This window comes from Triturus cristatus, chromosome 3_2 (assembly GCF_964204655.1).
Source record: "Triturus cristatus chromosome 3_2, aTriCri1.1, whole genome shotgun sequence".
In the NCBI taxonomy this organism is placed as follows: domain Eukaryota; kingdom Metazoa; phylum Chordata; class Amphibia; order Caudata; family Salamandridae; genus Triturus; species Triturus cristatus.
The window spans coordinates 473653436-473670221 of record NC_140584.1 but is presented as its reverse complement, the minus strand read 5'-3'; the positions used below and the strand labels follow the sequence as shown (position 1 = coordinate 473670221).

Sequence of the window (16786 nt, the reverse complement as noted above, 5' to 3'; positions counted from 1 at the left end):
TTAGTGCAATCCATTGTGCAATGGTGTATTTTGTCACTGGTCTACCCAGGAAGCTCGTTGCGAAGGACACAAAAAACTGCTTGGTTTTCCTGTGTTCTTTGGTCCTCTCTATGTAGTGCATCACCGCCCTTCTAGCGTCCAGAGTGTGCAGTGCCCTCTCTGCGCTTGTTGCTGGGTTCTGAAAGAAACTTGGTATTTGAATTGTTTGATTTATATGGAGTGCTGACACCACCTTTGGCATGAAGTGTGGGTCCGTTCTCATTATGATTGTCCTTGTGTATCTGGATGTAGGGCTCTTGCAGCGTTAGCGCTTGCAGCTCGCTTACTCTGCGCAGTGAGGTTATTGCCACCAGAAAGGCTGTCTTCATTGTTAGCATTTGAAAGGAGGCCTTGTGAATGGGCTCAAAGGGCGCCTTCATAAATTCCGTCAGGACTATGTTGAGGTTCCATGCCGGAGGCGGCATCCTCTTTGGTGGCGCTTTTCTTTTTGCCCCTTCCAGGAATCTCTTTACTACCCGTGACGTAAAGAAGCTTCCTCCTGTCTCACCCCGTGTGTAAGCTACGATCGCCGCTAGGTGGACCCTCAGCGAGGATGAGCATAGTTTCGCCTTTAGAAGGTGTGTGAGGTATCTAAGCACCGTTGATTCCTTTATCAATTTATTTTGCAGTTTATTTTTGCTGCACCACATTGTGAACCTTTTCCACTTTTCCCCATAACATTTTCGTGTTGTTGGTCTCCTTGCCTCCCGCAGCACTCGCATAGTGCTTGGAGGTAGTTTAAGGTGTGCGAACTCTATGTCTTCAGGAGCCAAGCTGCCAGTCCGAGGCTCTCTGGCTCTGGGTGTAGAACCTCTCCGTTCTGCATGGAGAGTAAGTCCTTTCTTTTTGCAAATTTGTGTGGAGGTCCCTGTGCCATCTCCACTATTTGTGAGTACCATGTTTGTCTTGCCCACTGTGGTGCCACCAGGATCATTGTCATGTTGCTGGTCTTGCACTAGTTGAGTACCCTGTGTATCAGTGGTATTGGTGGAAAAGCGTATGCAAATGTCCTTGACCAACTTATCCATAAGGCATTCCCCTGGGATTGTTTTTCTGGTTGTCTGGATGCGAAGTTTCGGCATTTTGCATTCAGGTGTGTTGCAAACAGGTCTATTGTCGGTGTACCCCACCTTTTGAATAGCCTTTGCGTTTCCTGTCCATTGAGCTCCCACTCATGGGATGCCGAGGTCTGCCTGCTGAGCCAATCGGCTTCCACATTGTCCTTCCCTGGTAGGTGTATCACCAGCAATTCTATTTTGAGTGGGATTGCCCATCTCCAAATCTCTTGTGCCAGAGTGGAAAGGGGGAACGATTGTGTTCCACCCTGCTTGTTGATGTAGAACATTGTGGTAGTATTGTCCGTCTGTATCAACCCTTTTTGGTTGTATAGCTGACTCTGGAAGGCTTTCAGGGCTGGCAGGACCGTCTTCAATTCCAGGTAGTTGATTTGTCTGACCGCATCTGCTGGAGTCCACAGACCCCTCACTCTGAGCTTGTTCATGCGCGCTCCCCATCCTATCTGGGATGCGTCTGTGGTAATGGTCACAGTTGGGCTTGGTGGTGTCAAGGGCTTTCCTATAGTTATGTTCTCCCTGTTCCACCATGCTATCTCCTCTTGCACTGCGTGCGTAACAACCACTAGATACTCCCAACTTCCATTTGCTTGTGACCATTGTTGTTGCAGCCATTCCTGGAACGGTCTCATGTGAAGCCGTACATTGGGGACTAGGTGGATGCATGACGCCATCATCCCCATGACCTTGCTCGCTGTTCTCACTGTCAGAGCTTGCCCCTTCTGGTAGAGGCGCGTCTCCTTCAGTAGGGCTATTGTTCTCTTCTCGCTGGGCCTCACCGATCTGTCTCTGGTGTTGATCTGTGCCCCCAGGAATATCTTCACCTGCTCTGGGTTCATTGATGATTTCCCCCAGTGTATTGAGAATCCCAGGTTCATTAGTGTCATTGTGACCCGCTGTGCGTGTTCCTCGCATTTTTAGCGCGATCTTGCTTTTATTAGCCAGTCGTCGAGGTAAGGGTACACATGAATCCCTTCCCTCCGCAGGTACGCTGCTACTGCTGCAAGGCATTTTGTGAAAACCCTTGGTGCGGACTTCAGCCCGAATGCCAGGGTTTTGAATTGGTAGTGATCTTTGTTGATTGTGATGTGCAGGTAGGCGTCTTTGAGATCCACTGTGGACATTAAGTCCCCGTCTCCCATCTGTGGGAGTAGTTCTTGTAGGGACGTCATTTTGAATTTTTGCGTCCTTACGTACTTGTTTAGGAACCGTAGATCCAGGATGGGTCTTAGTGTTTCGTCCACCTTTGGTACCAGGAAGTAGTTTGAGTACACTCCTTTGTTCCTTTTCTTGAAAGGTACTGGTTCTACGGCCTCCTTTTGGAGCAGCTGTAGTGCCTCCTCTGCGAGTTGTGCTAGCTCCTATCTCGAGTGTTCCCTTCTTTTTGGTTTTCTGTTTGGTGGGCTCCTTTCCAACTCTATGCAGTATCCGTACTGAATGATGTTGAGTATCCATTTGTCTGTAGTAATTTTGTGCCATTCCCGGAGGAAAAGCCTCAGTCTTCCGCCTACTGGTGTTGCATGCTCGTGGGCGTTTGGTTTGAGTACACCCTCCATTTTGTTTCTTTTGTGCTCCATCCTCGGGGGTATATTGTGGGTGAGCCATCTTCTTCGTGCAAAGTCACTTAGAGGTGGGTTGGTCTCCCCCTCTTCTTCTTTGTCCTCGTCCGTTCCCCCTACCGCGAAAGGACTGGCCTCTAGGCTGGTACTGCCAGTTTTGTTCCTGCTGCCCCTGTTGGCCGTGGCTCTCGCCTTGCTGGAAACTTTGATGAGACGTTCCCAGCTGGTTACCTCCCCTTCCGAAAGGTCTCTGAGTCGGGGTACCTCTTCGCATCCCCCTGAATTGCAGGGCCCCCAAGGACCTTGCCGTCTCATTCTCGAGTTGGGTGAGCTTCTCATCCACCGGTGCCCCGAACAGTGTCTCTCCGTTGAAAGGGGTATTCAGTATATTATTCTGGACCTCTTGTTTGAATCCTGAAATTCTGAGCCAGGCCTGCCTCCTTTCAGTGATTCCTATCGCCATCAGTCTGCTTGAAGTCTCTGCCCAGTCTAATGTCGTCTTAAGCCATGAGTTAGCTATATTCTTCCCCTCTTCCACTAGATGGGAAGCCCTCTGTTGGTATTGTTCAGGAAGATGTTTGATTAGGTCCCCCATCTAGTCCCAATGTTGGTACTGGTGCCTGTTCAGTAGCACATTTGAGTTCGCCATGCGCCAGTGCATTGCAGCGTTCCTCTCTATTTTCCTTCCAGTGAGGTCCATCCTTCTGCTCTCCTTGTCAGGAGGTGGCCCCGAGGTCGCCGGGATATTGGCCCTTTTTCTGGCCGTGGATGCAATAATGGAGTCAGCAGTGACAGATCCCTTGATATATGGCGGGTCCTGTGAGGAGTGTTTGTATTTCTTTTCTGTTCTGGGCGTGATCGATCGGCATGTTGCTGGGTCCTTGAACGCCTCTTTCCCTTGGTTCATCACACTTTGGAGCATGGGGAGGAACTGGCTCCTAGTTTGGATGGGTAGCAGTGTTTCGAGTAGAAAATCTGCCTTCGGTTTCTCCTCCTCTAGTTTCACGCCAAAAGCTGCAGCTGCGCTTTTGACGACCATGTTGTACGCCCCAATATCATCTGGCGGCGAAGGCCTCGAAGGATATGCCTCTACGGGCTTGTCTGGGTTTTCGGCGTCGAGGTCCTGCCATTCCAGCTCTTGCGTCGTCGACGGTGCCGAGCCGTAGATAGACTGCTCCTCCTCCTCCTCTTCTTCGCCCTCATAATAGAGATATTGTTCCCCTTCTTCGGGAGCTTTCGACTGCTCTTCGGTGTCGAACACTTCCTGCTCCTCGACTTCGACGATAACCGTCGCCGGTTTCGCTGGGATTGTGAATCTCTTCATCTTTTCCTCGAACTCCTTCTTCCTCTGAAGGATGCTCTCCATCTCCGCCTCGAGCCTTCTCTTTTTCTTCTCCATTTCGGAGGCATGATCGGCGTCGAGCTCTGGTCTTTTCGACGGAGCTTGCGTCGACGCGGCCTTGACTTTCGAAGTCGAACGCCCCACCTCGTGGGCCTGTTTCGACGAACCTTGTTTTTCGGCGGCCTTCGGCACCTGGGAGTCCTTCTCGATGGATCCGCTGGGCCTTTCGTTCTTGGATCCACTCGCGGTCGTCGAAATTTTCGGCGCCGGTGTTCCTTTCGAGGACTTAGACTCTGTTTTTTTCGAGTCAGTGTCTGGTTTTCGGGGCCCTTTCGGGTTTTTTGTGCTCGACGTCTCTCCTACCTTGTCAGACGTTTTCTTATCGGTCTCTCGACCGTGAAGTCATCAGGTCCCCTCGGCGATGTGGTCTTCATCGTCGGTGGAGAGGCCCAGGTCGTACAGAGACGGGGCCTTACCCTTGCCTTCCATGTTGAAGTTGGCTCTTCTCTGCCTCTCTCTCACCCGGAGGGTCTTCGGCGTGAAGGCGGAGCAGTTATTGCAGTCCTTGCTTTCGTGGTCGATAGGCAGGCAAAGGTTGCAGACCGGATGTTGGTCCTTCTGCGTGTATTTGTGGTGGCAGTTACGGCAGAATTTAAACTGTGTTTTGTCCATTCCTGCGCTCAGAGTCCCTGAGTGAGCATTCTCCGTCGAAGATTTCGATGTTCTCTTCCTTCTTCGTCGTCCCGGCTCTATGTTCTTCCTCTCTGTAGTCTTCGCTTAACTTCCCTTCGATGAAACTCGTGCTCTTCTTCTTTCTTCGTTTAAACTCTGGAGCTTCTCGTTGACGATCCAGACCCAACAGCGGAAAAAAGAATCTGAAGATGGCGCCCCAAAGGTGGGACTTCCGCAGGAAGCACGCCGACGTCACGAGAGGTACACCAAATGGTGGGACGTCGACGCCCACCTGGGCTACAAAAAAAAAAACAAGAAAGACTACGAATCCGGACCCAACCACCAGATCGCGGAATAATGCACAGCATAGTGAATCCAGAAAGATTCACGCTGCAAAAATAAAGAATATGCTACTTACCAGTATGCATCTGTTCTTGGCATGTAGAGCTGCAGATCTACACACTGTGCATAGATCGCCATCTGGTGTTGGGCCCGGATGTTGCAGTTGTTTTTCTCTTGGAAAGTCTTTGGAAGTCACGAGGTATGTGACTCCTCCTTTGGATCATGTTGCGCATGGGCTTCGGCTCCATCCTCCGATGTTTTTCGCCAGCGGGGAAACGATGGAGCTTTGTAAGAAAGAGGAAAGATACCCATGTGTGCTGTATCTAAATAAGATAAAACTGGAACAGATAAAGGTAGCCGGGGAGGCGAGGGGGAGTGGGAGTGTGTAGATCTGCAGCTCTACATGCCAAGAACAGATGCATACTGGTAAGTAGCATATTCCGTTCGAGGCATATGAGCTGCAGATTACACACTGTGCATAGATTATATAGCAGTACTCGCTCCTAGCGGCGACAACCAGTATCTGTTGCAGTTGTTTGAAACAATGTTTTGAGGACAGCCTGGCCCACACTAGCGTGTTGCTTAGTTTGCACATCTACACAATAGTGTTTAGTGAAAGTGTGCGGTGTAGACCATGTAGCTGCTCTGCAGATATCATCTAAGGGGATGTTGCCTAAAAATGCCATGGAAGCCCCTATCTTACGTGTAGAGTAGGCTTTAGGGGGAACAGATAGCGTTAGTTTTGCTTTGTGGTAGCAAATCTGTATGCATTTAACAACCCACCTAGCTATCCTTGATTTGAGGATGGGGTTGCTTTTGTGTGGTGGTGAGAAAGACCCGAATATTTGTTTGGTCTTACGAAAAGGTTGTGTTCTCTCAATGTAGTAGAGTAAAGCTCTTTTGACATCTAGGGTGTGCAGAGCTCTTTCTGCAATGGTTTGTGGCTGCGAGAAGAATACGGGCAGTCCCACAGATTGATTGAGGTGAAAGGAAGAAATGACTTTAGGAAGGAATTTTGGATTAGTGCGGAGAACAACCATATTATGATGCATTTGCAGAAAGGGTTCTTGAATGGTGAGTGCTTGTATCTCACTTACCCTTCTGAGCGAAGTAATGGCTACAAGGAAAGCAGTTTTCCATGTTAAAAATTTAAGCTCACATTTATGTAGAGGTTCAAATGGAGGCCCCATTAGTCTCGTGAGAACGATGTTTATGTTCCACACAGGTGAGGGTGGCACTCTGGAGGGAATTATACTCTTAAGGCCTTCCATGAAGGCTTTTAAGCAGGTACTCTGAAGAGTGATCGATGCGGTCTATTTTGTAGATACGCTGCTATGGCAGCAAGGTGTAGTCTAATAGACGTCTAGGCTAGGTTGCATCTTTGTAGGTGTAGTAAGTAGCCTATGATGTGTTAGATAGACACATCTAAGGGATTGACTTTATTGTTGTGACAATAGATCACGAAGCGTTTCCACTTGGCTGCGTAGCAAGCTCTAGTGGTAGGTCGTCTAGCTTCTTTAATGACGTTCATACAGGGGGAAGATTACGGTAACCAAATTTTAGGATTTCAGGAGCCAGATCGTGGATCTGTTGTATTTGACGGCTCAACAGATCTGCAATGGTGTTTAGGACTCCTGGGACATGTTGGGCTAGGAGAAAAATGTTTTGAGGTATGGCCCACCTCCATATGCTCTGTACTAGCTGAGAGAGCTGCAGAGAGTGTGTGCTGCCCTGTTTTTGGATGTAGTACATGGCTGTCATGTTGTCGGTGCGGACTAAGACAGCCTTGCCTGAGACGTGTGTTTGAAAGGCTTTTAGGGCTAGTAATATGGCCAGTAACTCCAGATGGTTGATGTGGAGTAACTTTTGTTGAGGTGTCCACCTGCCCTGCATGGTGTGATGTAGTAGGTGAGCTCCCCAGCCGGAGAGCGATGCGTCCGCAGTTAGAACTATTTGAGGAACCGGCTCTAGGAACAGTCGCCCTTTGGAAAGGTTTTTGGTGGTCGACCACTGCAGAGAGCGATGGGCACGACCGTCTACCAACACCAGATCTGATAATGGACCCTGAGCCTGGTTCCATTGGCGTGCTAAGCACTCTTGGAGAGGACGCATCTGGAGTCTGGTATGAGGTACTATGAATATGCAAGAGGCCATAATCCCTATAACATAAACACTCGGGCTGGAAGAGAGTGTTGTGGTTGAAATTTGGCGCGAAGAGCCTGTATGCTTGCTATCCTGGCGGGACTGGGGTAGGCTAGCGCTCGAGGGGTCTATGGTGACACCGAGGTATTGTTGTACGTGGGACAGATGCAGATGGGACTTGGCGTAGTATACTGTGAAGCCCAGGTCGTGAAGTTGTTGGATCATGGCGTGAGTGTGTTGTACACACTGGTTGTATGAGCCAGTCGTCTAGGTATAGGAAGACGTGGATGTGTTGTCTTCTCAGGTGTGCTGCCACTACCGCTAGGCATTTGGTAAACACTTGTTGTGCTGTGGTGACTCCGAATGGGAGTACTTTGAATTGGTAGTGCTGACCGTCCACTACAAATCTGAGAAACTTCCTGTGAGCGTTGTGAATGGGAATGTGGAAAGAGGCATCCTTGAGGTCTATGGTGGCAAGGAAGTCGTTCTGGGAGAGCAGAGGAAGTACCTGCTGGAGTGTGACCATGTGAAAGTGTTCTGAGTGTATGTATTGGTTTAGGGGTCTGAGGTCCAGAATGGGTCTGAGAGAGCCGTCCTTTTTTGGTATGAGAAAATATAGTGAGTAAACTCCCTTGTTTTGTTGGTGGGTAGGAACTGGTTCTATAGCACTTTTTTGTAGGAGGGAGATCACCTCCTGCTTTAAAAGTGACAAATGTTCCTGTGACATTGGGTGCTGTTTGGGTGGAATGGTTGGGGGGGGGGGGGGGGGGTAGATGTTAGTTCTAGACAGTAGCCTGATTGAATTATCTGTTGCACCCATCTGTCTGAGGTGATGGTAGCCCAAACAGGAAGGAAATTGTGGAGTCTGCCCCCGACTGGAGTGGAATAGTCTGGGGGGAGTGGAGGGAAGTCACTGGGTGGAGGCAGAGCGGGAGGCGTTAGTTTTGCCTCTGCCTTTGTTGTTGTTACCCCTGTAACCGACTCTTTGATAACCCCTAGTGACGGTGGATTGGGTAAGGTCCTTGTAGGAAGTGGAGGCGTTGTCGGAGTAGCCTCTGGTGGTGCTTCTAAAGGAGGAATGGCGAAAGGAGCGCCTGGGAGCTTGCGACTGCAAGGCTCCCATAGATTTTGCCGTGTCTTTGTCCTTTTTCATTTTTTCGAGGGCTACGTCGACATTAGGGCCAAACAGGCGTTTCTCATAAAAGGGGTGGTTGAGGATGTAACTCTGAACCTCAGGTTTGAACCCTGAAATGCGTAGCCAGGCATGCCTATGCAGAAGGACGCTGGTATTTATTGACCTGGAGGCGGTGTCAGCTGCATCGAGGGCACAACGATTGGAGGTATTAGTGATGGTTTTACCCTCCTGAATTAATTAGTTGGCCCTATTTTTGTATTTGTCAGGGAGGTGTTGCATTATGGACTCCAGCTCGTCATAATGTGCCCTGTCATATCTGGCTAGGAGCGCTTGGGTGTTAGAAATGCGCCATATGTTGGCCGCTTGGGACGCCGTGCGCTTGCCAGAGGCGTCTAGGAGTTTAGATTCCTTATCTGGCGGTGAAGCCTCACCTGATGCCTGGGAATTGGGACGTTTCCTGGCATTGGAAACTACCAGGGAGTCTAGTGGTGCGGGGCCTCCAATGTAGGTTGGATCTGTTGGTGCGGTTATATAATTTTTCTCAATGCGAGGGTTGATGACCCTGGCCCTAACCGGGTCTTTAAAGACCTGTGGTGCGTGCTCAATAACCCCCTTAAGCATGGGCAGAATTGAGGTGGACCTCTGTGCAGTGTCAAATGTGTCTAAGAGGAAATCCTCCTCCACGGGGTCTGTGTGGAGATCAACCCTGTGGTGGTGGGCAGCCCTATGGAGTAGCTGGTTAAAGCCCATTGTGTCCTCTGGAGGAAGGGGGGGGGGAAGGGGGGTGGTATGGAAGGCTAAAGATCGTCCTGTGGGACGTCTGGGATGTTGTAGCCGTCCCATGGGTCTGGGGAGCCCGTAGGAGTAGGGTCACCTATTGGTTGGTCGTCCGCTCCATCCCCTGTGTTGTAGCTAATGTCATCATCATCTGGAGTGGGAGTGGGAGGAGGGGGAGTGGGAGGAGTGGGAGGAGTGGGAGGAGGAGGAGGAGTGGGAGGAGGAGGAGGAGGTGGAGATGAAGGAATCCTCAAAGGGGAGGTGGCAAAGTCACTCCTTTTTGGTGGTGGAGCTGGTGCAGGCTTGTCCAGTGGTCTTTTTCTGGTGCTAAGCGTCAAATGCCCAGTCTTTGGATCCTTTACGAGGGTTTTTTGGTAAGGATCGGGTTGAAACAGCTGATCTGTAGGGGGCAGATCCTTCGGTGCCAATGGTATTGGAGCCGTGGGTTTTTTAGGCATTGATTCGGCACTGGTTCTTTGTTTGGAACCGTGGGGTTTAGAAATGTCTTTTGTCTTCCTCGGTTACGAGGTGGGTTTCGGCGTTGAGGTTCTTCGGTTTCTTGCTCGGCTCCGAGGAGGTTATCGGTGCCAGTCTTCAGCACCGAGTGCTTCGGTGTCGAGCTCGGCGTGGACGAGGAAAGGGGCGTTTTCTTTTTCGTTGCCGGTGAGTGTTTTTCGGCACCGAGGGTAGGTTGGCTCGAGCCTGAGCCACCTGAAGGCTTGGTGGGCTTCTTAACTGGGCCCGGAAGAGAGGTATGGGAAGCAGTCTCTCGGTGTATACCTAGGCCTGAAGGCGTGACCTAAGCCTTTTTCAATGGCGTGGAGGGGGGTTTGGGGTCGATGTCTGTACTCGCGCCCCTCTGTGTCGGAGTGATGTCCTCAATGACGGAGTCGTCAGCTTCGGAGGCGCTGACGAGGCCTTCTTCGGTGTGCTGTTGTTCCAGAACATAGACGCCTTCTTCGAAGATGTCGTCGGGGATCGAAGTCGACGAGTGAGCCATAGTTCTCCTTGCTAGTCGGTCCTAAATCGTCTTCTTCGATCGGAAGGAGGCGCAAGCTGGACAGTCCCTTGCCTCGTGTTCTGGAAAGAGGCAGAGGTTGCACACCTCATGTAGATCGGTGTGGGGAAACTTCGACCCACATCAAGGACACTTCTTAAATGGCGTCCTTTCCATCAGCCAGGACAGGAGGCCCAGGTAGGCTCGAAGGCCTTTGTCGACGACCGGAATCGAAGACTTCGATCGTTGAGAGTCGAGTGGAGTGTGGAGAACACGATCGAGACAATACCGTCGAACGGGGAAAGATTGCGCACCGAACAGGAAAACTGGAACAGTTCCCAACTGGAGCGCGAAGAACACATCCGAGCCCGATGGCGGAAAAAAACAATCTGAGGATGGAGCCGAAGCCCATGCGCAATATGATCCAAAGGAGGAGTCACATACCTCGTGACTTCCAAAGACTTTCCAAGAGAAAAAAAACTGCAACATCCAGGCCCAACACCAGATGGCGATCTATGCACAGTGTGTAATCTGCAGCTCATATGCCTCGAACAGGACGTTTCCCATGTTAAGCCCACATCATAATACCTATTTCGGCAGGTTTTTATTATTCTGTTTTATTATTAGGGTTACCGTTGTACAGCGGAAGACACTGCACAAATAGCAGCTGGAAAACAACAGCTCTGGCTACTTTGTGCAGGCTACACCTGTGGTGGCCATACCACAAATTGACTACAAATATTTTAACTAAACACTAATGATAAAGTGTGACCAAACTGAAATGCTACCTAGCAACTTTTGTGATGGTCTATGTTGAATGAAACAGCCCTCAACATAAAATCACTATCACCAACTGGGACAGTTTGTCCGTCTCAATTAAGAGGGGAGATATTAAATGTGTAGCTTTTGAACTATAAGCCACTTGTAAGTAGAATGAGGATTCTTGCATTAGGGGTCCGAACTTCAGTTTCCACAAACCGGCTCCTTTAGTGTGGATGGAAATACAAGCAGTACATACGTACTTCAAGTTGTAATGTGTACTAAACTGGATACCTATTTGTATCAATGCAACATTTATTTAAAGTGCTTACCATAAGAGCCTGGCATCTGCAGTCAGACCAGCAATCGAGATGCCAATGTGGTTGTCTACATTGAGAATTTTCTTCTGATGAGCGGCAAGTTCAGACTGTGCTCTCTTTATATACAAAGGAAAAGACATTTAGTCAAGATATCATTGGAAATATCTTTTACACATCCAACACCCAGTCCTCTGACCACTAACATATACAATGTTCCACAAGGAAATAGTATAAATTAAAACTTTAAAATACACCCCAAGCTCGCATATTCTTTTCGGGAAGAACTAGGTTATGTTTTGGTGAAAATATTCATGTTCTGCAGCCTCCTCAACGCTTGGGACTTTACACTGGAATAGTCCTAAGGGATTTTAGTACAGCAGGTTGTTTTGCCATATCACAAGTGATATTTTTGAAAAACTTTATTAATGTATTGACTAAGCGGATAGTAAAACACCATAGGTAAGAGTTAAGATGTTTGATCTGCCTTCCAGTCCCCAATAATGCTCTTTAGAGTACAGAGACAACAGCAGCTTTTCTACAATGTGCAAAATGTATTTTACATTACCATTCAGTTTTGTCCCCTTTTGGTGTACTTTTGCAGCACTGTCCTGAGCAAGCAGTTGAAGGTGAAGATTCTGTGTTGTACAGCCTAACACAGCTTCTCCTTCCGGTTAGTTTTGTCTTTGCATTAAAAAAAATAATGCTAAATTTCTTGGTTAAAAAAATGTAAGTGGACAACAGTTTTGTTGCTTTTAAATATCTCTTTAAATGCCTGCATTGGTGGAAAATTTGAATCGTTCAATATCAATCCGGAGTTTGATGACTGGATAATGGGGATTTTCCTCACTTCGTTGTTTTATTTATTTAGTCATGTATTTTTACTTGAATTCAATTGGCAATACACAGCCCAGAATAGGTCTAAATATTCAATTGTGATCTTCTATGTCTGTAAGCAGCTTAAAAATTGCCGTGCCAAGTTTCAACTGTCACAATTTTTAAATTTGAGATTTGGCGAAAGAAAATACCCAAAATTAAAGGCAACAATTGAGATTTTTCTGTACAGGTCCAAGAAAAGGTTTCAATTCCTGAAAAAGTTTGAATTAAAAGACAAAAAAAATAGACTGAACTACCATTTAGTAAAAGGAAGTAATTTCTTCAAGTTTCTATATGTTGAACAATATTGTCAACCTAGAAAGGAACAGTATTAAAAGATGTGCAATTCAGAAAACAGAGATAAGTATATCGCTCAGTTACGTTTTACTCAATTCCGCTCACAGCAAAATATAAAAGATGGGAACATATTCGCAGGTGGAACTTACATTTATGGAAATGCTCTAACATTCAGCATTCTTCCTAACAAAAACAGGATCTATCAATCAGCTAATGACGTAGTATTGGGATAGGAAAAGTACATAACTGCGTGTATCCAGGGAACATTTACAGACACATTACAAACACTGTACAAAAAACATGTCTGCACTTACTGGCCCCAAGTAGCACAAAACGTACAACTATTAGTGTTGTATTTAACTGCCAATTATAGTGGTGGATAAGCTACCATTCCGCCAACACTAATGCTCTGCTGTGATTACCACTCCGAGGAATTGCAACTATATATTAGGGAAATACAGTTACCTCACCCATTTTACCTTCCTGGAAATTGTTAAATTGTGATGATGCTTAGGAGAGGCATCCTTAGAACCTCCATCACAAAAAGACACCAACCAACAATGACAGCAGGGAAGGTAACCACCAGTATGCTAGGCTGATGTTAATCTGGTTGGGCCACACCCGCAGATAACAAAACACGTAACGCTGTGTAAGTAAGAGCAATTGGCAGTTCTGCAGTTTTCCTTTTTTGACATAGCGCTTGGTGGTAATATTTTACAACTGTTGTGACTATACTTCAGCATGTCGGTAATAGGGGGCAAAAAGACGCTTCCTCAAATAGCATGAAGCGTATGAGAAAATATGTGGAGTTGTCACCAGCTAAAGATCAAAATATGTATACATGCATAAACAGGCGCATATGACGGTCTAAAGATTATAATATTGTGTGCAGGTGTTTATAATTCCAAACAATTGAAGTTTGAATTCAATGGTTTGTGTTAAATTGCCTATTTTTAAAGAAAGCTTTTTTATAGATTAGGAAACAAAATAGAACTTAATATTTGTGTGAAATATTTTTACTGCAACTTACATCTGTGTATACAATTTTGATGGTTCTCCATTTCACTGGCCATAACCATTTCCTAAACAAAAGAATGTAATCTGTATATTAAAATAACATAGGTATGCATATAGGTGCATTAGGTTTGCAGAAGCCACGCTAAATACAGCAAAATGGATGCCTCAGGAGTATTAAAATGATTCAACTCCATAAAGGGATAACCAGACAAAAGCGAATATTACTAAGTTTGTTCTACAGTGCTTCTGACTGTTAAAATGTCAGACACTTAGCAGACTAGAGTGTTTTATTAAACCAGTAACTATTCTGGAAAAGTTTAAACTTTTGTTACGAACTCACTGCTCATCTCTCTCCAAACTGCTCTTAGGACAGATGATGCTGCTCTCAAGCCACCACCATGGAAGGAACCTAACTATCTAACCCCTCAAAATCTGGTTACAGCAGTGTGCTTCAGTTTTTCAGAAAACAGGACATTTTAACAGCAATGGTGGGATGAGCACAACGGAGGTCCTGTTACAAAGCTTCCACATAAGTGGCATAGCACGGAATCAAAAAAAGTATCCTGCCATAGTTGAAATTGATTAAGGTTTAGATTTTCACTGGTGTTAGAGGGGGAGGGGGGGGGGGTGGAGAAACTACTAAAGCAGCATTTACCAGAAAATATTATCTGCAATTTCACTCCATACCTTTAGGGCTACCAGAACAGCATGGGTTTTAGATTTCAGTCCTACAGTCGCAGAGCCTTGCTTCACAGCTTCCATAGCATATTCGATTTGATGAATTCGGCCCTAATGAATCATAAAAGTAGAACTTTAAAAAAAACAACAACAAAAAAACACAAACATGGAAATATTTTTTAGACCCATCCCAAATCCTGTGCAAACCACATCCAAGCATATTAATGATGCAAACTTTGGACATTTTTAGACAATGAGAAGCTGCCTTTTAACGGCTAATTGAGCTTGTATTATTTGTGTCCAGGCACAGGTGAAATAGCGCCAAGACACATCTTAATTTCCCGCATTCATGCGAGCCACGTAAGCCTTAAAACTGCAAATAATGTTATCTTCCACAACTGGACACATACCAGGCTTGGTGGCAAAAGGTAGCTGAATAAGAGAAATGGCTTATTTTAAATGAAAGTGTCAACAAAGAGTTAACACAGCAGGTTTATGTTTCAGGGCACCAACAATAGCAATTCACAAAAACTTGGCACTTAGGGCCGGATTACAATCTTGGCAGATGTGATGCTCTGTCACAAACGTGACGGATATTCCATCTGCCGTATTACAAGTTCCATAGGACATAATGGAACTTGTAATACGGCAGGCGGGATATCCAGCACGTCTGTGACTGAGTATCCCATCCGCCAAGATCGTAATCAAGCCCTAAATATTGGGTGCAGATCAAACAACATGCACAAAAAAATCTAACTTTTAACAGAGCCAGCCTGGGTACGTGATAGAACCATATTAAATTTTAAACTCACAAAATAGGCTACATCATGCCCATGACCTCATACTTCACCTTAAAGTATGCTTTCATGAGGCTGGCCTGTTAAAGTTGGCAAAGTCCAGAAAAAATCAAATGTGTTAATACAAAGTAGAATGTATGCAAGCTAATTCAGACATAGTTGGATTACAGATTTTTAACTCATTTGAGCAGATAGACCCCAAACATCATAAGAAGTTGCATTTCCCTGCCTTCTGAAATATAAATCTGTGTCACAATGTTGTTGTTCAGAAAGATCTTGAAAACAAAAAAGTTCTCATGCATGTCTTACCTTCTCAATTCAAAAGGATTCCTAGTTCTAGATGTTCAGAGGTAATATAAAACTATGCTCATTCTCTTTTGTTCTTTAATTCGTTTTTGTAAGCTTTCATTTTCTTTGCCACTGGTTTGAATTATTTACATTGAAATGAATACTTATCTTTATCGGCATAATAGCCTGCACATCTTTTTGGGGGTTGGAATTTTACTTGTGATCCATAAAAAACAAATAAATCATATAAGCAAGTAGGGTATTATTTTAGTGTTGGAGTGTGATCCATTTACTACACAGAGCTACAGTGCCCTGTATGTAGCAAAAAATATATATATATCTATAACTGATTTAATTGTGCACAAAAGAAACGTATTTTTCAGGTAAAATTCACCTGCAGGCCAAGAAGTAGTGCATTTCCATATTCTACTCTGCTAATGTGCCTCATGCGCACTGTTAATGGCCATGTGCACAGATGTGACAAAAGAGAAACGAGAACTGGTAAAGCCAATAGGTCTAATTTTGGGACCTACTGGCTTTGCCCAATGCTGTGCAGCATGGCTAAAGAAATAAGAAAACAAGTTACTTACCTGTAACTGTAGTTCTCCAGTATTGGAGCCTTTCATAGATTCACATGCCTGAATCATTCCCCGTCGTCGAGACGGGAGTCTCCGGTACATAAAAAAGCATTGCTTAGTATCATAGCAAACTGAAAAAAGGCCTAGGCCCATTTTCCTTGGCAACCCATAACCTTCGTTATTTAAAAAAGGACTAAACTTGTCCCTGAACCAATCAGAGCCTCTCACCCTCTAGAACACTCCTGAGAGAACCTTCTGCCCTCAGATTTTCGTGCACTTGTGCAATAACACTCTTTGTGCTAAATCCGAGGTGAGCTTCTCAGGGGAGGAGGGTGGGTTGCATGTGAATCTGTGAAAGGTCCAATACTGGAGAACTACAGTTACAGGTAAGTAACTTGTTTTCTTACTCCAGTATTGGAGCCTTTCATAGATTCACATGCCTGAATCAGAATAGCGAGCAGTAAATAAATGCACATTTTTTGTTACCTAGAAAGTGAATCCAGGAAACATATATAGTGTGATAAAAATGGTATCTGTAAACCAAATTCCACATATCAAAAATACTTTGCAAATGGTAATGCAATAAACAACAATAAAATGTGCCAAAGGGATGGTAAAGAAGGCTCTCCGTTACTGGATAAGGTTCCTCAGCACCGCTTCTCCCACGGCCACATCTCTACCTGTGGCTGCATCCAAGCAGTAATGCCTGGTGAAGGTGTGTGTACTCGTCCAGGTCGCCGCCCTGCAGATATCCTGGATCGGTACTCCTGCGAATAGAGCAGTAGAGGTGGAGACTGCTCTTGTAGAATGTGCACGGACTCGTGCATTCAAAGGTCGGCCAGCTGCCTGATGACAATACCCTATGGCACTTGATATCCATCTGGCAATTCCTCTCTTTGACAAAGGGAAACCCTTCCTGGGTGCGCTGTAGGCAACAAAAAGCTGTGAAGACTTGCGGAAAGAACTTCAAACAACGCTGGACATCCAGCGAGTGGAGAGCTCTTTCCGCCGCTGTTGATGGTTGTGGAAAAAATCTTTTGAGAATTAAAGGTTCGTTCAAATGAAAGTCAGTTGGAACCTTAGGGATGAATCTTGGATTAG

General features: G+C 46.1%; 1 protein-coding gene across 1 annotated transcript in view; it reads right to left on the bottom strand.

Moving 5' to 3' along the window:
- Nucleotides 1-16786, bottom strand: part of PSMA1 (proteasome 20S subunit alpha 1) — a 146729-nt gene that overhangs the window by 106292 nt on the left and 23651 nt on the right. Inside the window, exons 3-4 of the mRNA XM_085648116.1 lie at nt 14032-14133; nt 11170-11273 (exon numbers count right to left, since the gene is read on the bottom strand). Of these exons, the coding sequence (XP_085504242.1) occupies nt 11170-11273; nt 14032-14133 (206 nt within the window). The remainder of the gene's footprint in view (nt 1-11169; nt 11274-14031; nt 14134-16786) is intronic.